This window comes from Marmota monax, unplaced genomic scaffold (assembly GCF_021218885.2).
Source record: "Marmota monax isolate L192 unplaced genomic scaffold, Marmota_monax_Labrador192_F-V1.1 WCK01_AAM20220418_F8-fsc00157, whole genome shotgun sequence".
Lineage (NCBI taxonomy): Eukaryota > Metazoa > Chordata > Mammalia > Rodentia > Sciuridae > Marmota > Marmota monax.
In genome coordinates, this window is record NW_026694573.1 from 3,656,293 (window position 1) to 3,677,647 (window position 21,355).

Consider the following 21,355-nt stretch of genomic DNA (forward strand, 5'->3'; position numbering starts at 1 on the left):
AACACTGTGTATCAATAAATAAAATAAAGATCCATTGACAACTAAAAAATATTTTAAAAAGCTTATGTATGCATTGATGTTGTAAAAGTATACAGACAGACACAGGAAGCAAGATGATAATATCAGGAAGGGTCAGATCCATCAACTGTAGTTATAACGTTCCATTTCTTAAGCAGAGTGGTGGGGACATATTATTTCAGGCTTTTTGGTTTGATTGAAATAGTTCATCATCAATTAATGAAAAAAAAAAAAGATCATGGGTTTTAAGTTCAGTTTTGCCACTTCCTAGCTATGTGACCTGTGGCAAGAACTCCACCTGAGATTGTTAATCATCTGTAAAATGGGGCTCCTAATATTACCCATGAAATTCTCACTTCTTTCCTGAGTCCCAGCCTCAGTGAGGTCAAACTGGCCCTCAGAGCTCTTCAGGAAACAATCACAGCTCCCTGCCAACTACAGACAGACTTGATCATTACAGGAGGACAGCATTGCCCCTTCAGGCAGGGAGCCCCAGAAGCCAGCCTGGGAGTAAGACCTTAGGGTTTCCTTAGAAGGAGAAGGCAATTTAGTTGTAGCCAGATCTGTTCTATTCAGATACTCTGTGGCCACTCAGCTGAGGAGTGGAGCAGGGGTTGGGAGTGGGGAACCTAGATCTGAGAAGATAACAGAGATTTTCCTCCCAGGGTGTTAGGAAGTTAACAAGGGAGGGAGAAACCAGGTCCCTCACCATGAATGCCTAGGGCTGGAGGGGTCACTGACCCTAGGAAAGAAGCAGTTGGGCAAAGAGCCCCTCCTCCTACACTGCCTGCAGGGAATGAGGAGGACTTTTACAGGAATGCAAGTCTGGGAGCCCCCATGGACATTTAGATTCTGGGGCAATCGGCATGCTGTCACTTGGGATGACAGGAGCCTGGGGAGGCCCTGAGGGCAGGCGGTGTATCTTCTGTCTGTATGCACATACACACACACTCTCTCACATAATCACCACACCCATATGTGTTTACCAGGCCTGGCTATGGAGTGGGGAAAGGAACTCAGACACCATTTTCATTGGACAAGCTTAAAACACAATGTGGCTCATTTTTATTTTATCTCAGAAAAAAAAAAAATTTCCCTTTAGAAGTAAAGGCAGTTAGACAGGGCCTCTAATTGGGCAGCTCTGAGCTGCCCAGGCACAGGTCCTTGGCCTGCAAGCCCTGACCTCTCCCCTGGGGCCTGAGTCTATGCCCTGGCACTGTTCCCGTTACAACTGTCTGTCCTCCAGCCCAGCTTTGTCACCTCAAGAGTTGGCCCTGGGACTAAGTGCATGGCAGTTTGTGGCAGCAGGAGAGGGCTGCCCAATTCCCTGGGCAAACTCCTGGTGCCAGGTTAGCAGCAGGATGGACAACAGGCCTAGAAGCCAGGGAGGGAAAGATAATAAAATAGGATTTCCTTGCACGAGATCTTCTCCTGGGGGTGGGGAGTCAACTTCCACCTCTGGTCCAGCAGCTCCCGGAGCCCTAGAAAGTCTGCCAAGGGTGGTGTGTGGCAGGAGGTCTGTTGAAGGCATTCCCCAGCCTCAGATCACAGTTTCTCTGCAGACAAATTGGGGCTTTTAGATACTTCATGGAGTGGGGGACTGGGCCCTCCCCAGCCAAGATGCTGCTGGTGCTGTGGCCCTGGCCTCGGATAGGGCCTGACAGCATGAAACATCTGCTTCCTTGGACCCTAACCCCTTTTTGCTGGGACTCATGCTGCTCCAGCTTGGGGCTCCCTTCACTCAGTCCAAAGTGAATCAGATGCCCGATGGGTCTCCCAGCACACTCATTCTTCTCTTCTCCCAACGCGACTGGTCCAGCCAACCAGAAAGATTAAGATTTCCTTCTCTCCGGAAGGGGCAAACTCCGTGCACCATCAGGACACTCCTGCTCCGCCCTGGGCCAGGGGGTCCTCTAGGCCAGGGGACTCTGGGCATGCTCCCTTGTGCTCACGGCTAAGGAGCTCCACGTCTGCAAGGCTGGTATCCCCGTGGAACCCTTTGGCATTCCCTCCACTCACCAGCCCCAAGGCATAACCATTCGGCCGCCGCTCAGGATGGGGTGCGCTGCCATTTGCCCACACCCCTGGGGGGTGGCCATTGAGGCGGAGGCTAACCTGCTCTCCCTCTGTGCTATGAGCTGCCAAGGCCCGGGCACTGGAGCCCCCTGCCTTGAAGGGTTCCCGCTGCCTCAAGACATGGCTGCGAATGATCTTGCGGAAGGTCTGGCGGAACTCGCGGATGCGGTAGGCATAGATGAAAGGATTAACAACAGAATTACTGTGGGAGAGGACAATAGCCAGGTACATAAGCCAGGGAGGGGCATGGCTGCATTGGGGGCAGAAAAAGGTAAAGCAGTTGATAATATGCAGGGGCAGCCAGCAGAGGGCGAAGAGACCCACAATGATGGCCAGTGACTTGGCAGCATGGACTTCCTTCTGCAGTGTGGACCGAGCCCGCTCCCCTGGCAGGGGCTGACTCTCCATCTGTTTCAGCTGTCGCCGGGCCGCCAGGAAGATTCGCAAGTAGATGCCCAGCATGAGCAGCAGGGGCACCAGCACAAAAGCGAAGAAGTTGTAATATACCATGTAGTTCATGGGCACCACATCCTCAAAGAGACAGGTCACCTGGCCCTCGCCGCAGTCCTGAGAGTGATTCTTGCCCTCCTTTGGCTGATTGCAGTTGTTCCAGCCCAGCATGGGCGTCAGGCCGATTGCAAATGACAGCACCCAGCAGATTGCAATGATGCCCTTGGCCCTCATGCCAGTCACCAAGCCATTGTACCTGGAGAAAGGAGACCAGTGTCAGAGGTCTGAGAAACCAGGGCTAGACAGGGCTAAGAGTCAAGAAACCCAGAAAGGCACCCTGCTTGGTCTCCCACTCCACTGCTTTCTGGCCAGCTGTAAGGTCTTGGACCAATTGCTTCCTGCCTCCTAGTCTTAGTATCCTCTTCTTTTAAGTGAGATCTATTGGGTCTTGCCTTTTCTGAGCTGCTAGGAGGTCATGAAAGAGCAGACACAGTGGAAACAGAAACCACTGTATAAAAGTTCATGATTATTAGTCTTAGGCATAATTCTGAGACTTAAATTGAGTTTGGTTTGAGGAAATTAATAAGTGATTTGTGGGGGAGGGGAAGAAGTAGCACTTCCATATTGGTTGATCTTGGTTCAAGGGACGACACACTTCCCTTTCGAGTGGGATGGGTCTGGAAGGTGGGCTCATTGAGGACAGAACCAGCCAGACGAGGCCTGAAGATGATCTTAGCATCTTGTACTCCATTGTTCTTTCTTCACCGTTTGACTTGGGTCTCCAGAGGCCCCCCACATGAGACTGCCCAAGATAGTTAGGAAGAATGGGGGTCTCAAGCCAAATGAGACACCATCTCCCATCCAAATCCACCTACCATCCTCTGGAGAGAAATGAGATAGTGTCTTCACATTTACATGGCAATCTTAATATCCTGGAGGAAATATGTGTATGAAGTACTGAGGTCCAGAGAAGGACAGTAATCTCTGTAAAGTTACTCAGTGTTCCTAAGAGCCAGACAGATATCCAAGCCTGCTAATTCCCAGTCCCAGAATCGGGGAATGGCTTGATTTACTGCCAGGAAAGAGACCTCTATCCCACAGGAAAGGTAGCAGCAATTTACCTATCAAATGTGTACTCAAAATAAAAAATCCTCACTGATTGAGAAAGGCAACCTTGGTGACCTCTGAGGGTTGACCTTCTGCTTAGCAATTTCGATTCTGGCAAAACCAGACAACCCTCCCCTCCCCTCTGTCTGGTGGAAGCCCTATCCATCAAGTTCAGACTAGGTACCTTCTCCAAGAAGCTTCCTGCCTCCTCTGGGTTTCCAAAGCTGGGATACCCCTGGAGACAGTGCTGTCCTGCATCCTGATCTGCATTGCCTCTCTGGCATGGGAGCACAGAGTAGATGCCAAGGAAAATATGCTCTATTTAATTCCAGGGTTGGAAACATATGCAGAAAGGTTGTAGCTCATAGGTGGCAAACATATGTGCCTCTAGATAATAAACCAGCAAGGCAGGCTGGTGGGCATTTACACTGTCTCTGCTGCCATATAAAACATGTTAGAAGGCTTGTCTGGCATGTGGGAGGCCTTGGGTTCAATCTCCAGCACAACAACAACATGTGCACCCAGTGTGGTCAGAGCTGAAGGAAAAGCTGATATTCTGGGCAGATGCTCCCAACTTTTAATTTTTGCTAAATTCAAATTAAGAAAAATCAAAACCAAAAAATTAGTGGCTTCTGATCTCTTATCTAGTCCAACCCTCTTATTTCACAGGTGGGGAAACTGAGTTCCAAAGAAGGGAATGGATTTGCCCTAGACATTGCAGAGGCCCAGAGGCAACTCAGGCCCAAGTATGTTTGTCAGTTCTGAATGTTTTGTGGCAATTCTCTTTTTTAAAATATTTATTCATAATACCTTTATTTCACTCATTTATTTTTCTATGTGGTGCTGAGGATCGAACCCAGGGTCCGCGCATGCGAGACGAACGCTCTACCGCTGAGCCACAACCCCAGCCCCTGTGGCAATTCTCTTATTCTGTACTTTTGGAGGTGCTGGGAATTGAATCCAGGATCCTGTGTATGCAGACAAGTGCTCTACTGCTAAGCTACCCCCTCCCCCAGCCTTGTCCATTCAGAATACAAAACAGGTGTGCCAACAGGCCCCTGCAGGATTAGGGTCACGGATTTGATCATTTCTGCCAAGCAACAGAGCCAGCACTCCTTGTCTCCTGTTCCGGAAACTCATACACAAACGTTATATACCCCCCAACTAATACTCACATAGCATTTCCTCTGTGCCAGGCTCTGTACATTACTACTTCATATAACCTCACTGAATGGGAGGCTACATTAATGTCGATATTGTTCCTGAGAAAAGTACATCTCTCCCTGGGTTCTAGCCTTGGTACATTCCTGTAAATAAGCAATGTTGTGTCACTTTGCCTTTCTGAGCCTCAGTTCCCTCATTTGTGAAATAGAACTACAAATCTGGACTAGATCAGCACTGCCTCCATAAGGGCAGAATGCTGAATCAGTAAGTGGAAAATCCAAGAAGGCCAACTGTAGCTTGGGGTAGGTCCAAGCCTTTGAGCTGAGCTGTTCTTAGGAGAAATGGGCTGCCTTGGGCAGTAGTGAGCTTCTTGTCATTTGAGGCAATCAAGTAGACACAAGCTATTATAGGGATTGTGTAGGATCTCCTAGACCCTGGTGGCCACTTGCTCTAATGGTTTTTCAAGCTCTTCTCCAGCAGTGGACCTTCATATCTACATTTCTGGGCACTTAGGGGAGTGTAATTGCTGGGGAAGAGAGGGGCTTTATAAGTACTTATTGAATTAATGAGTTGGTGGGGATATCAGGGCTGGGCCTGAGAGCTCTTGAGAACACAGCATGGAAATCCCTGGTCTGTCCAGTTGCGTACTTTTACAGATAAGGGAACCCACAAGGGTTTCTTCCACTGCTCTCTGAAAGAAAGCCCCTTGTGGGGACAGAAACAAAACATGTATGAGTGGTACTCATAGGTGAAGAATGTCTCTGGAAGGATACTCACCAAGGTCTTCTGGGAAGGGTACTTAGGTGTCAGGGAGCAAGGGGACAACTTTTCACTATATACTTCTTATTCTTTTTTAATGTTTGAGCACATGCAAATATTATTTATTTTTAAAAAAACACACACCAAATAGGGCTGGGGTGGTAGCTCAGTGGTACAGAATATGATTAACATAGGTAAGGTCCTAGAATGGGCCCCTGGCACTGCCAAAACCAAAACCAAACAACCAACAACAAAAATCTACAACACCCCCCAAAAGTACGCCCCATAAGCTAAGTCCTGGAGCCAGGCATCTGGGGGCCTGGGACAGGATGAGGGTTCAAATGGAATCATGAATGCTCTATGGTCATGCCCAGCAGCATCCCTTGGGCTACATCTGTAACTAACACAGTCATATCTCAGCCTTCTGGACCCCAGGTATAGACTGTTCAGCTGCCCAGTGCAATATACAGCCATTCCAGGAAGCCCACAAGAGTCATAGGATGCAGGTGCCAGAGACACTGGCAGCCCTCATTTTCAGGTGCCCTCTGCATTCCTGTGTCTACCAGCCTGTCGGATGCCCCTCCTGGGGATCATTATTACCCATGTTAGGGGCTTACCCTTTAATCTAAGAACATACTCCATGATTCCAGGTGGAGTTTTATGCACATTTGCACCACATTGAGAAGGTGGATCTTTCTTAAGGTATCCAAAGGGGTCAGTGATTCAAGAATTGAAGAGCCTTTGACTCCAGGGGAAACCCAAACTTCTTCTCTAGGCATGAACAGGCCCGAATCAGCCTCACACATTGCCTTCCCCCTCAGCTCATCTCCTTCCATCACTCAGCATCAAGGTCACCTCTTCCTGGTCCAGAGTCCACATGCTTATTCATTCTTAGGGTCTCTGACCAGGCTTTGCCCTCCTCCTGATACACCTACCCCAAACACATGCATTGAGCCCCTAAGCATCCTACAAGACCCATTGGGCCACACTTCTTCTGGGGAACCCTCCCTCCCAATCCTGCCTCTTTATTATTATTATTATTTTTCTGTGTATGGTGCTAGGGATCTTGCACATTCTAAGCATGTGCTCTGCCACTGAGCTACACCCACAGCCCTCTTGCCCCTTTCGAAGTCAGGGCAACTAACTACTATAGGACTTTAGGCCTTGGCATCAATCCCCAACCTGTATTTTGGCCTGTTCCTCAGGAGTGAGAGTACCCACCAAGAGACTATAGTGTAAAAGTCCCCTGAGAAGGGAAACCTGCATCTTTGACCCTGGGATTTCTATCCTTTGTGGACACTGAGAGCTGTACCTCTACCTCGTGCCCAGCTTCTTTCCCACTGACTAGGCCCTGCCTTACCCCAAAAGTGTCTCTACAATTAGGAGGAGATAATTTGTTCTGAAGCTGAATTTTTTTGGGGGTGGGGGTATACTATGGATTGGACCAGGGGTGCTTAACCATTGAGCCACATCCCCAGCCCTTTTATTATATTTTATTAGAGACAGGGTCTCACTGAGTTGCTTATGGCCTCACTAAGTTGCTGAGACTGGCTTTGAACTTGTGATCCTTCTGCCTCAGCCTCCTGAGCTGCTGGGATTACAGGCGTGAACCACTTTACCTGGCTGAAACTGAATTCTTTAAAAAAAGAAAAATCCCAACTACTTGGGAAATTGAGGCCAGCCTGGATAACTTAGTGAGATACTATCTTTTTATAGATTTATTTTATGTGGTACTGAGGTTTGAACCCAGGGCCTCACAGGTTCTAGGCAAGTGCTCTACCACTGAGCCACAACCCAGCCCGTGAAATACTATCTTAAAGTACAAAATAAAGAGGAGGGCTGGGGATGCAGCTCAGAGGTAGAGTACCCCTAGATTTAATCCTCAGGGCAGGGTGTAGGCCTGAGGCTAGGCATCTGTCAGGGACTAGACCTCAGAGAAGCCCTGTGAACCTTGCTGAGTGGAGCAGCAAATGGCATAGACAAGGCTGGATTCCCAGCTGTGAAGGCAACAAAAGAGGAAGGGGGAGACTAAGTCAGGCCGTCCCTCCGGGACCAACCAAGAGCTCCTGGTATTCAGTTGCCTCCATCCAGTTTCCCCTCATATCCTGTTTGCTCTCAGAAGCCATTAGCCCTCCATGCACCCAGTGGCCAGGGGCCTCCAAGAATAGGAAAGTGAAGGGACCCCAGGGCCAGGATCAGTGTGAAGGACACTAGAGTCCTTCCACATCAGAAGACGCACATATGTCTTTCCCTGGCTCTGGCCTCACCATGAGTAATATAGAAGGTCGTAACTTCCACCCAGCCACAATGCTGGGCTGAAAAGGAATAAAGGAGATGCTCTGCTAACATGCTCTGACAGTGGTCAAACTCTGCCCCTGGGACAGGATAACATCATCATCATCATCCCCACTGACTCCCTGCAGAGAAGAACCAGCCTGAGCCTTCTAAACGCTCAAATGGTTTTTAATCCAACCGAGCACAAATGGTCTGAGGTAGGGGTGAAACTGAAACCCAGCTCTAGGAGGTCCTGGGAGTCAGAGAAGCTGATTGGATCGGAGCAGATGCATGGCTCCAAACCTCCAGCAGCTCAAGAAAGAGCTGAATCCCTTGTCACTTCCACCCACCCACTGGACCCCTGCACCTTTGTTCCCTATTACAGATGAGGAAACAGGCCCAGAGGAAGGCATCTGACTTTCCAAAGCCACATGGTATGTTCCATCCTACCATTTCTTTTGACTCTCAGAAAATAGAGATGGGAAGAAAGAAACCAAGGTGGGAAAAAACCCTAAGGTTTTTAAATTGAGAACAGCCCTCCTGATCTCTCCCTGGAATGTTGTTGCCCTCTGAATCAGAGAAGAAACTGAAAGCTAGTCTACTGCTTCCCTTTAGCACTCATGCTACCACTGCCTGCATGCAGCCTGGCTCCCTGAGATGGACTCCGGTCCTCTCTTTTCTGGCTCACTTGGTACCCACAAACAGGTTTCTCTGGGGCTTCCCTATTCTGAGCTGTCCTTAGACAGCTGCCCTTCCCCCTGGAACAAGGGATAGGAGCTTATCCCACAGACTGTGCCTAGAGTCAGACCACCTCTAACTCAGTTCCCTTTTTAAGGAGGGCCAGGATCCTCCTCTCCTTTGAGAAGTCCTTTGACAAGGGCCTTAGAGTTCCACTCCTTCTTTTGGGCAGCCTGATATGGGTGCTTTCTTCCCTCTTAGGGCTCAAGTTACAGCAGTGGCTACTGGGTACAGCTTCTGGGAGACTGAGCTGCCTGTAACCACTCCCCAAAGACATGTCACAGTAGTGGCAGGCTATGTTTTTTTCCCAGGACTAGTCTTAGTTCTGCTACCAACTTTTTGTGTGGTCCTGAAAGAGCTGGCTCCTTTTTCAGAGCCTCATTTTTCCATTCAGATGAAGAGAGGAAGGAAATGACCTTTAAGGTCCCTCTTGGGTTTCACACTCTGAATTTCCATTTGTTCACTGAGCCTGTTCGTCCTCCCTGCTGGGGTACCCTCAGCCCAGAATAGGGAAATGGGGGCTTCCTCAGTTGGTGGGCACTCTACCTGTTTGGGAGATTTTACCATGGGGACAAGTGTACCCAGATTCCCAATCATGGAGACCTCCCTCAGGTCCTACAGCCACCCTGGCTATGGAACCCAGCTCTATGGTGGAGGAGCAAGAAGGTGGAGGAAGAGGGCCCTGGGTTCCCCAGAGGAGGGACACACATTCTTGCTCTCTATGCTCTAGGTAGGTGAAGTCTACACAAGTAAACTCAGCCTGCGGGGAAGTCTTCGTTTACACAATACTTTGCTGAAGTCACTTTGCAAAAGATTCACCATAAAAACCCCCCTCCCACAGCCAGCCCTTTAGTGCATGAGAGTCCTTGGTGACCTGAAGAGCAACATAATTTGCATATAAGTCCAAATGACTCACTGTGGCATTCAGCCAAGTCACTTCCCCTCTCTGGGTCATTCTCCTAACATGCACTCTGAGAGGCCAGCCAAGAAGAACTGAGGAAAGGCAATCAGTGGGCGGGTCCTAGCTGAGGTTCTATGGTTCCCCACCCACTCCAGCATCATGCAGGGAGTTTTGCTCTGTTCTGTGAAGAATGGCCCAGGCATAGCCGAGTGTGGTGCAGGTCCAAGCCACACTCATCTGCCAGCAGCCAAACATGGCTGGCTGCACACAGCCTCAACCATGGGGGAAAAGCCAGATTGGCATACTGGCTGCTCACCCACCAGCCCTGGGCAGTCACAGGCTAAGGCCATAGCCGAGACGCTGGGCATAGCCAGCCTTTGTACAGACAAACCCCTGGTCCCCAGCTCACCGAAGTGGGATGCGAATGGCGATGTAGCGGTCAATGGCAATGGCCAGAAGGCTGAAGATAGAGCTCTGTGTGAGGACCAGGAGGAAGCAGGCGAAGAAGAGGCAGCCATGGCAAGCAGCGCAGAACCCCGTGCTGATGGTGATGGCAAATGGGATGGCGAGTACACCAACTGCGATGTCAGCTGCCGCCAGCGATACCACAAAGAAGTTGGTGACGTTCTGCAGGTTGCTGTTGATCCACACGGCCCAGCAGACCAGCACGTTGCCCAGGACAGCCAGCATAGCAATGGCCAGCTCCACTGTGATGTATACTGAGGAGCCCATGGTGGGAGCGGCTGCAGACGGGCAGGCTTAGCAAGGACACGGGCTGGGCCAGCTCACGGTCCATAGCTGCAGCCCAGCCGTCTGCTGCCCAGGCAGAAGGGCCTAGGCCCCAGAGCCTCTTCCTTACAGGAGCCAAGAGCGTCCCTGTGGTGGTGGGGGGGTGTTCTCCAAAGGTTTTCTCACAGATAACTCCAAGTCTTCTCACACCAGGCCCTCTCCAGGGGCTCCAACGGCTGTGTCATGGCTCAGTTCGGCTCCAGGGTTCCCAAAGTACCTGCAAAGAAAGCCTGGTAAGCAGCTGGACCACTCTGATCCCTGCTGTTTCAGATTCTGCTCCACCAGTGGGCAAGGTGTCAGCACAAGAATGACCCCCATGCCCTGTCCAGCCAGCTATGATCACAGGCAGGAGGCAGGAGAGTTAGTATTCTGGCCTCCATTTCTGGGAAGGATACAGACCCAGAAAGGTCACTGAGCAAAACTACTTTTCCTTGGTCCTGGGAAATTCTTGCCAGGACCCTCATGCAAACCCCTCCCAGGGAAGCATTCTCTTCTCTCAGACTCTGCAGGACAGACACAGAAGGGACTATGGGCAGAACCATAGCTGCACCCCCTGCCAGGACTCTGGCTCACCCCTCTGCACTATCCAAGGCTGCATTTCAGGTGCTGAGGTCATGGCTCTTCCAGCCCGGACTCAGGGCTAAAGATCAGTCCACTTTTTTTTTTTTTTGGTGTTCCCCCCACCCCAGGAGCTAAGAATCTATCAAGAAGTTAAGTCTCTAATGTTGCTCCCTATGCTCAGCTTCTCAAGCCTTCTCTGGCAGCCTGGCCAGTCTCCTGGGTCTCTGCACTCACTGCCAGCTCCACAACCCTCCCTCTTTCCCAGAAAGGTCCTTCCCCCCCATTGGGCTCTCTCAATCCCACCCACCCTCTCTCGCAGGACTGGCTTTTCAGCCTGCTTCAGCTGGCTCCATCTCCAGCAAGCTCTCCAGGGAACTACCAGTGCCCACCTAAGGGATACCAGCTGCCCCATCGAGGGACAGAGACTCCTGGAGTTCAGATCTGGAGGGATCTGAGCAGCTGTCTGGTCCTGTCTTCTACTGTCTGCAGTTAAACCCCCTGCACCCTCATAGGTAGCACAGCAAGCACAAACCTGAACCTGCTGCCTCCTGGTGTCCCTGAGAGCAGGCTGCACATCTGGGTGGGGCAGGCGCTGAGGCTGCTTCCCTTCTCTGAGGGATCCGCCTCCCTTTTCTCCTCCCACACTTCCCCCCCCACCTGCTTCTCTGCCTGACTGACACAGGGAATGACAGACTTAAATCACTCCTGCTGGGGGAACCTAGGCAAGAATGTGTTTTTCTCCAAGCATGGTGGTGCACACCTGTAATCCCAGCCGCTCCTACAAGGATGAGGCAGGAGAATCCCAAGTTCAAAACCAGCCTCAGCAACAAGTTAGAGACCCTGTCTCAAAAGATAAAAAAGAGGTCTGGGCTGGGGGGCTCATGTGTGAGGCACTGGGTTCAATTCTCCGCACCACGTAAAAAATAAATGAATAAAATAAATGTTCATCAACATCTAAAAAAATTTTAAAATAAAATAAACAAGAGGTGGGGATATTGCTCAGTGATTAAGCATCATTCAGTTTAATCACTGGTCCAGAAAAAAAAAAAAAAAAAGAATGGTTTTCCTTTCTGGGCCTCAGGCTCCCCACTCATATAGTGAAGCAGTTGACCTCTAGATGCCACTGCAGCTCTTGCCCAGGAATCTATCAGAAGGAAATAAACAACAGATTTGAAAGTGCTCCCCCAAAGTCAAAATGTCATAGAAACATAGGAATAGTTGACATCCCTAGAGAGTCAAAGTCTTGGTCTCCCTAGCAGGCCTGAGCCCAGTCCAAACTCCAGCTGTTCCTCCCTGACCTTGTGAAGTAGTCTCAGTCCAAGTGGACCTCTGCCCACTAAAGTGACTCTCTCTGAGAGCTGATAGGCTCCCAAATCTACTTCCTTCAGTCCTAAATTCTCTACGTCCCAGGGGTGCATAGCAGCAGCTACCATCTGCCTGGGACAAGAGGCCAGAGACTGCCTTTTGGCTTCCTGCACATCTTCCCTCATTTCCTCGAGGATATGAGGGATTGAACAGGTCTGGAGACCCTGGAAAAAGGTCACTCTGGTCCCAGGTCCATTTCAAAGGGCTGCCTCACCCCCAAATTGGCCAGGAGGCAATAGAGGACTGAAACAAATGAATCCTAAGTTTCCTTCTAAATGTAATGATGTCACTGCCTCAGACTGGCATTGGCACAGGCACAATCTAAAGCCACATTTGGAAGGGGCGTGGTTCCTATACCAAACAGGCCCTTCTATCCCACCAGGAGGCTTGGAATGGACCATATGACACAGAAGAGTCTGGAAACTGGAGGATAAAAAGGCCAAAGACGCCACAGAAACTGAGGGTCTCAGGCAGTGTGTAGTAGAGGGCTGAGTCTTACTGAGCTTGCGCTCTTCACAGGGCACTTGCCAACCCGCCGTTCACAAAGTGTGTCCCTGGCAAATCAAGCCTCTAGGCACCGTCTCTCACCACATACCTCTGTCCCTCTGTGATCCTGGCCTGAAATTCACAGTAGTATTTACCGGGAGCACACCTGACCTCCAACAGACCCAGATCCAACAGGTGCTAGGGAAGCTGCTGCCAGTTCAGGGGCTGCCTCCCACCCACGTCCAGTGTGACCTCCCAGGCCCAGGAACAGCAGCAGCACATCATTAGCCAATCAGGCTCAGCCAAGCCAGCAAGCCTATGAGGAGCCACTGGTATCTAGAGATCCTGCTCCTGCCACTGATTCCTCCCAGAGGAAGAGGATAACCAGCTCATGCCCCATGGACCTTCTGAAGGGGAATCTACTGAAGGATGCCACCACTTCCTACCAATCTGACCAACCAAGGCTGGAAGACTGGCATGGTCCTTGACCATTCTTCAGATTCAAGGGCCCCACCAGGGGCAGACAAAGGCTCCCCAGCCTCTCATCCAGAGCTTCACTGACATGTCACATCACCAGTGCGAACTGTGGACCATATTGACTCCACTCCAGCCAGAATGCCTGGCTTGGAAGGGGCCTGACCCAGAACTCTGGTGAGACTCTCATGGCAGTCCTGGATACATGCCTGAATTCTCAGGGTCTCTTCTGTGTGAGGTCCCCATGCTGAACAGCATCAGAAGTGGTACCCTTCCTGATTATTCTAAAGCTACATTCCTTTTGTCCAAAGCTCACGGAATGCACTTGACTCTTCTGCCCAGGCCAACCTTAAGTGAGGCTAAAGGTACATCTTGGGCTCCTGCCAGCATGGCCGGCATAGGCTCCCTTGTGCATGGCCTGCTGCCCTTCTGCCCCTTTCCTCAAAGGAGCAGGTAGCCTTCCTGCAGGTTCCTCCTGCTGCCACCAGCACATCCCTGGTGAGACTTCTCTGGTCCCCCAGAAAAGTGCATCTGCTAAATTAGAATCCACTCTGGGCTGTTTCTTCCCCAGCCCTGAGTTCGGCAGATCAGTGGAACCAGAGGCATCCACAGGACAGGGGGCAGGGAGGAAATTGGGAGCCACGTGCTACTGGGAGAACTCTGGGGGGATGATTGGGGTTTGCCCAGCTATACGAGTCAGGAGTGCCCTGACTCATAGCCTTTTTCTGTGGTGTAAATGCTCTTACTAGGGCCAATTTCAAACTACTATTAGGTCACTAACCAGAATAGGGAAGCCATACATACAGCTGGTCACCAGGTGCCAGGCACTACTGAGCCACCAAACCCTGTGCTTTCTGGCTAGGCTACTTGCCAGGACCCTATGCTGGACCCTCTCAAAGAGCTTGTACAGCCTTCCTGGGAGCTTGGAAAATAATGGACATCTGTGTTCTCACCAACCCCACAAACCCCATTTTACAGATAGGACACTAAGGCCCAAAGAGATTAAATGACCTCTCAGCCTTCCCAAGAGCACTAAAAAGTGGCTTAGGACCAGGAAGAATGCCATGGAACACAGCAGCTGGAAGATTTCCTAGGCCCTTTGGCTTCTCTCCCTTCTGAAGCCTCCCAGAGCTACAGGAAGGTGGAAGGTCATGGGGAAGGGGTCAGGGTGGGCCAGGATTGGCAATTTCCTATCCCTCTCTGTTGGTCCTATCTAATTAATCCTTGAGTCATCTGTTGCTAGCCAGGGGGGGAATTAAATATTAATAATGTCATATTTCCTCATGATTATCCCTTGTTGGGATGGGGCAGAAGGCAGACATGGTCCCCCCAAAACTACAGACACATGCTAAGGAATGTGCTTGATTAGCCTTCAAAGGATACCCTTGAAAGAGCTAGGGATATAGCTCAGTGGTAGAGCGCTTGCCCGGCATGCCGAAGGCCCTGGGTTCAATCTCCAGAACTGCAAAAACAAAACGAAACAAACTCATAGGATTCCCAGCAGTCAGACTCAAAATGCTGCCTTTTCCTGCCTTCTCACCCACACCTACCCAGACCCAGCTGCTTTAATTAAAACTCCATTTAATCAAAACCCATACATCTCCTGGCCCACCTCTTTTGGCTCCTCATACATCACACAAGCAAGGCTCTCTGTACACATACCCAGATGGTGGCTGTACCCCCACAGAGCCTGCTGGATGGAGGTGCCAGCCAGCTTTCAAGCAGTTCCCTGCACACCTGCTCCTGGGTGCAGCCAAGGGCAAGGATCAGAGCACAGCACAGAGACTCTGCCGATTGCAGGATTGGGCTCCAGAATCCCAGATTTAGAGTCCTCCTTCCACTTTCTAGTAGCAAATGTTCACCAGTTACATACTCTGCAGTGCCATGAGGCATCCCAACTGCTGGACCACAGGAAGCTCTGTGTTACCTGCTGCCAACCTGAGGATTCAGGTACTACAGGCCACTCTCTGTCCCCACGGCCTCAGCTCCCATTTCAGATGAGCTGCAAACCCCAATTTCAAAACACCAAAGGAAATTTAAGACTAAGAAAGATAAACAACCATATCAAAACCATGGAGAGGGAGCCAGGGTTGTGGCTCAATGATAGAGCGCTTGCCTAGCATGTGTGAGGCACTGGGTTAGATTCTCAGCACCGCATATAAATAAATGAACAAAATAAAGGCCCATCAACGTCTAGAAACAATATTAAAAAAAAAAAAACATGGGGAAATTAGTTCATTGCAGAAGAGACGAAGGTACTGGAGTAATGTGATAATGATTTTTCAAGACATTTCAGATTCTCAAAGAAACAAAGGAGTAGCATCCATAAACAAGAATGAGAATTTACAAATCCACTGGCAGAAATAAGAATAGGAGACTATGAACAAGAAATAACATAAAATCCCAGACACGAAAAAAAAAAAAGGGACTAAAATAAAGAACACACCAGGTGTGATGGGCTTCAGGCAGGCAGGCTGTTGAAGGGATAGTTGGGGATCAGCAAGATGGAATTCTCACAGAAACCTCATGGAGACAAGGCCTATGAGGAAACAGTAGAGAGACACAGAAGGGAAATTGAGAAGCATCAACATCTGTCTCTCAGGGGCTCAGGAGGAAGATGAAAAGGCAAAACCGAATCACAGCTGGATGGGCAGGCTGACTCCTAGTCTGGACCACAAGCCTTGTGTTGGCCCAGTTGTGACAGCACAAGAGCTTCTCAGAATACCAGGACCCAGGATCCACTGAGCTCCTATTAAATCATGCTAGGCAGGTGCCTTTTGTGGCTGCCTGGAACTGAGCAACGACTAGCCTGGGCCTCTCTTCCTTCCCTAGCTCCCTCTGGGGCTGCACAGTGCCTGGCTTCAGATGCCTGGTGCAGGCTGGGCCCCAGGTACCCAGGCAGGTTCCCCGCGGTACACCCTCCCCCACCATCCATGGGTGTGCAACTGCTGCTCTCTGCTCCTGGGGACAGGATGTGGGCAGGAACAGAGAACCAGCTCCCTGTAGCTGGAGGCTAAGGCACTGGGCCCGCCTCTCAGAGCAGCCTCCATACCACCGACCACAGGCCAGCCTTGGGGCTGCCTCAGCCTTGCCCAGAGGGCCACCCAGCCTACCACAGCTTCCTTCTTCCCAGCGGGGACCCAGAATGGTCCCTGCCATCCCCATATGCCCAAGCCAGATGCAAGAAAAGTCACAGGTCCCAGTCTCCTTGCCTTAGGTGACCACTTCTTGCAGGCAGCTTCTCCAGACAACACCCCCCCGCCAAGGGGCCATGCCTCATAGAGGTGCTAACAGCCCATTCTGTGGTGTAAGCAGCCTAGGTGGTATCCACACCAACTCTATCATGTACTTCCTGTGCCCCGAGCACCAGGTTTCCCCTCTGTGCTGTGGCTCCTCATATGTGCACAGGCTCTGGTGAGATAGCATCACGTGAAAAACCCACCACATATACTTCCCACAAATGGCAGATGACAGGTGCTATATTGCCTAAAGAGGGGACACAGGGCTAGGCATGATGGTGCATGCCTGTAATCCCAGCGGCTCAGGAGGCTGAGATAGGAGGATGGTGAGTTCAAAGCCAGCCTCAGTAATGATGAGGCTGCTAAGCAATTCAGTGAGACAGTGTCTCCAAATAAAATACAAAATAGGGCTAAGGATGTGGCTCAGTAGTTGAGTGTTCCTGAGTTCAATCCCTATTACCAAAAAAAGAGGGGACATGGGGGCTCCAGAGCTCGCAACCCCAGTGAGCCTGGAGTGGAATGCTGACAGGGGCCTGTTGAAGGGGCAGTGCTTAGTACACTGAGGACAGAGGGATGTGGACCCATGCTGGGGTCTCTAGGACACGGGTGTGATGATCCAGCCCTGGAGGCTGAAGGGAAAGGGCAGCAGGAGCCAGACCAACCTGAGCATATCCCACCTGAGCCCTGTCCATTGCTCCTTTGCCCTTTAGTGGCTTCCCCCCCCAGGCTGACTCGTGGCTTGTAGAGGACACTGAGGCTAGGAGCAAAGCTCTTGTAGCAGATGAGCAGAAAACTATCAGCCCTGGGATTCTGGGCAGAGACCACCAGCCTAAGTCCCAGGAAAGGCATCCTTCATCTCTCCTCCAGGTAACAGATGCTGCTAGAAACAGGCTGGTGGAACAGCAGCATCACCACAGGTGGGAGCCACGGAAGGGCAGTGCTGTCCCCTGCCCAGCAACTTCAAAAAACAGAAGTCAGTCCTGCAGGAGTGGGTGTAGGCCCAGAGGGATTCCCAAGGGCTTCTCAGAGGAGAGAACTTTGGAGGGACTTGAAAGACAAAGAGGTAAAAGGAAAGAGGTGGGAGATATTCTATCAAAGAAAATAGCCTGTACACAGCTCAGAAGAATATCTGAGAATATCTGAGAAACAACCAGGCTTGAGGTTGTCCCAGCAGCAAGTCCTGCCTTCCCAGCAAGTCTAAGCTCCTTCACAGGCTGGGGTGAGGAGGAGCTGCTTTTCCCCTCCATCAGGATCCTCTCCAGCCCTTGGCAGGATCTCATAGCTTCCAGGCTGCAGGGGTCAGAAGTCTCAGGTGAACAATCAGTACCATGGAGGCGGGCTCTTCCCTTCATCCCAGTTCCTTTCTCTCCCCATCTGGATCCAACATGGACCCCAGGGTCCCACCCTGAGACACTGGACTCTCTCTGCTCCCTCCAACCTCCAGACAATTCTCCTTCACTAATTAAGTCTTTCAGGCCAACCTCCACCTTTCTGTGGCCTCCAGTGTGTCCTAGAGTCCAGACCCTTCCCTGGGGAGGGATAGTTGAAACTCCTCCCTTTTGCTGACTCAGCATCTGTCTGTGTCAATCTCCTCTCCTCAGTGTCCCCACCATGCACAGAAAAACCACATCTCTCTAATAAGAAAGATAGTAGACTGTATCGGACATTACTTTCCTATGTGCATATATGATGACATGACCAATGTATCTACATCATGTACAACCAGAAGAATGAGAAATTATACTCCATAAATGTATAATATGTCAAAATACATTCTACTGTCATGTATGACTAATGAAAATAAATAAAAAATATCTGTAGGAACAAAACAAAACAAACAAAAAACCCTATCTCTCCGCCCTTCTCGCCTGTGCTGATCCATTTCTGCCATCTTTCCCTCTGCTCTCTCACACACACAATCCTCAGAGCTTGGCTTGACAAGACAGATCTCAAAGATACTGAGATGTTGATTCCAGCTCATCTGTGGTGAGATGGCTCAGGATCAGGCAGGTTAGAAGGTGGGAAGAGTCACTGTGGGATTTCACTATTGAGAGTCACCAAAGGGTTGTGGTACCACTCACAGACCCTGAACTTTGCAGGACCCTATACCCTGAAACCACATGCTTGCTCTCAAGCCAACTCTTATCCACACCTACCTCTACCCACAGTGATCTCTTGTGGAGTCTCTTGACATTCCCTACAGGGTTTTCCAGCTTAAGTACAGTCCCCTGACTTGTCCTCTGGTGTGTCCTGACTTCACCCCAGCTCCAGCCAATGCATGTCTCATTTCTTCTCCAGCAGAGCCCCATTGTTAGGAACACTGTCCTTGCTCTACAGATGAGAAAATGGATTCCCAGGGCAGTGACCTTTCCAAGGCCACCAAGTTAGTGAGTCAAGGAGGCAAGATCAAAACCCAGTTTAGGGCATCAAAATCTGGTCCTGTGGCTGGAGTTGTGGCTAAGGGGTAGAGTGCTCGCCTAGCACATGCAAGGCTCTGGGTTCGATCCTCAGCACCACATAAAAATAAATAAATAAAATAAGGATATTGTGTCTAACTACAACTAAAAAATAAATATTAAAAAAAATCTGGTCCATTGGTCACTCTTAAGACCAATTGTTGCCCTTTTTGGCATCAGCCAAATCCTGTCTTCTATCAAAGGTGTGGGCTGCCCTCAGCCTCCTTCAGGCTATAAGAATGGAGTCCTGGAATCTGTTTATTAGCATTGAGGGGTTGTGAATGGAGGGGCACTGGCTGGGATTTTCCCAAGGAGCATTAGATTCTGCGAGACTCTAAAAGGCAAGAGCCAAGCTTTGAAGTCCTGACACCATAGCTAGGGGACAAGTACATGAGGAGCTCCTACCACAGATATGCTGGGTCTCAGGATGGGGACCAGCCCACCAAGACAAAGCCTTGGTGCCCCACCCAAGACCTTCAGGACCAAGGAGGCAGCTCTCTGACTCCACCACACACTCCCTGGACCACTGTGCTCCAGAGAGCTTTCTTTCCTCAGGGGCAGAACATCCTGGCTGGGCATGGAGGTGGCATGAAGTTTTCTGGAAGATACAGAGTCTAGGAGTCCTGAGCAGCAGGGGCAGAGCACAGGGCACCAACACCAGGGAAGGCTTGGGCTCCAGGCTTGTGGAGAGTACAGACTCTGGGGTCAGGAGGTGGGATGCAGGCTTTGGGTGGGGAAGGAGAGTGGGCAAAGGGGGCCAGTAACCCTTCACAAGAGCCAGAACACCGGGGACACCACTGGCTTTCCCTCCCGCGGCGATCCGGACTCCCGCATCTACCACCCCGGAAAACTCGGTCTTTCCTTCCAGACGGGGAAATTAAGGTCTAGAGCCATGAACGCGAGGATCTCTGCTCCTCTGGCTCACGTTCCCCTTCTCGAGCTCCTGGGCTGTCCTGGGACAAATCCCTCGAGAGCCGCCACCATTCCCGCCATTCCTACCTTCGCTGAGGGCAGCGGGGCACTCTGCCAGCATTGGTCCGAGGCTCGCACCCACTCCGAGTCCTCCAGCCTCTCCTGGGTCCCCTGAGCCCGCTTCCCGCTACCACTGTCCACTGGGTGCGTTCGTGCTCTCCCTACCGCGTTTCGAACTGCCCTTTTTCGCCGGGCCCCAGACGTTCGGGATGCTGTCTTTGCTCGCCCGATGCCCACCGCGGAGTACCAGTGCCCGCCCTGACTCTCCACCTGTTAAAATCCTCTCTGGTCCCTGGGAGTCCGCCCCGTCTCTCTCAGTCCGAACCTCGGCGCCCTCCGCCCAGCTCTAGGTCTGACGCTCCTGGTAGGGTCATCCCAACGCGGTGGGTCGGCCCTCGGCGCCCAGACAAACCGACGGCTGCTCCCCGCCCATTGCCGGCGAGTCCAGACGCCTGCTCCGTACCCCGCCGCTCCAGTCGCCGCACCCTAGCACCCCTTCCCTTCCCCGCCTACCCCTGTGCACCTTCCGGTGGCTTTGGGGAGGCCAAGAGGATCCGCACACCACACCGACCCCCTTCCGGGCTTAGGACGTGACCTTGCTGGAAGAGTCCCTGCACGGATCATTCCCGTGGCCGCCGCGGGGCAGGGCTCGGACCCGGGCGCTCGCGAACTCTCTCTGAGACGTGGGAAGAGAGGGTCCCAGCGACGAGTATCCTGAACATAGCAGGGTCGCGACCCGAGCTGCCCAGCTCTCCTGGCCAGCAGCCTCCGATGGCCCCACCCTGCCAGCTGCCCGCCCTGGACCCCCGGAACCCCGGCCCTGGTACCCCAGCTGACCTGCAGCTCGAGCACCGGCTCCCGCTGTCTTGGCGGCCGCTCGGGCTCCGGCTCCGGCCGCTTCGCTCACGGGCGCCCCCTGCAGGCGGCTTCTAGACCTATGCTGCCCCCGCCCCGCCCCGCCGCGTGGGGAAACTAAGGCCCAGAGGCTCACTGGGGCCCCAAGGAGATGCCCCTGGCCGAGCCGGGCCGCAACGTACTTGGAACGCGCTGCATGCCCCGCCGGGGCTCCCCAGCGTGGCCCTCATAGGCTCACACCTCCTCCCGCGCCACACACCCTTCCCCACAGGAGAGTCCTTCTTCCAGCCCTGTGAAGTTCTACGGGGCACCACTGGCATTCCTTCTTCTCCAAGAAGCCCCAGGGCCGCCTCTGCCGCGGCTCAGTGTTCCTTTATCATCAGAGCTGGGCTGCCTTGGTACCCCGTGTCACTCCCTCTGCCTCTCCTTAACCCAGACTTTGGGCCAGAGCCCGTCGTGTTCTTACAGCACCTGGCTCAGTATAGGGATCAGACTCCTTGTATGTCTTCTCCACTCCCCACTTTTCCAACTACAAAGGGAAGTGGGAGTCACATGTGCACCACAGACTTGGGATCTCGGTCCCTGGCCTGGGAATTCCCTCTTCTTTCTGCCCTTGTTCTGGATGCTCGGAATTGAGAATGACCTCATGTCCACCCCAGTTGGGCCTGCAA

At 51.6% G+C, this 21,355-nt stretch overlaps 1 protein-coding gene across 8 annotated transcripts; it reads right to left on the reverse strand.

The window, feature by feature from the left end:
• Positions 1-341: 341 nt before the first annotated feature.
• Adora2a (adenosine A2a receptor) lies at positions 342-20,730 on the reverse strand. 8 transcript variants are annotated; one of them, XM_046421267.2, is made up of 3 exons: positions 20,667-20,730; positions 9,897-10,493; positions 342-2,800 (listed from the first exon to the last, which is right to left on the reverse strand). In XM_046421267.2, the coding sequence occupies exons 2-3, from the start codon at positions 10,217-10,219 to the stop codon at positions 1,894-1,896; spliced, it is 1,230 nt and encodes a 409-aa protein (XP_046277223.1). In that variant the 5' UTR covers positions 10,220-10,493; positions 20,667-20,730; the 3' UTR covers positions 342-1,893. The 8 variants fall into 8 exon arrangements, with proteins under 8 accessions (XP_046277223.1, XP_046277228.1, XP_046277227.1 ...); XM_046421272.2 differs by lacking the exon at positions 20,667-20,730 and adding an exon at positions 20,353-20,578; XM_046421271.2 differs by lacking the exon at positions 20,667-20,730 and adding an exon at positions 20,343-20,578.
• Between the last annotated feature and the right edge of the window lie 625 nt (positions 20,731-21,355).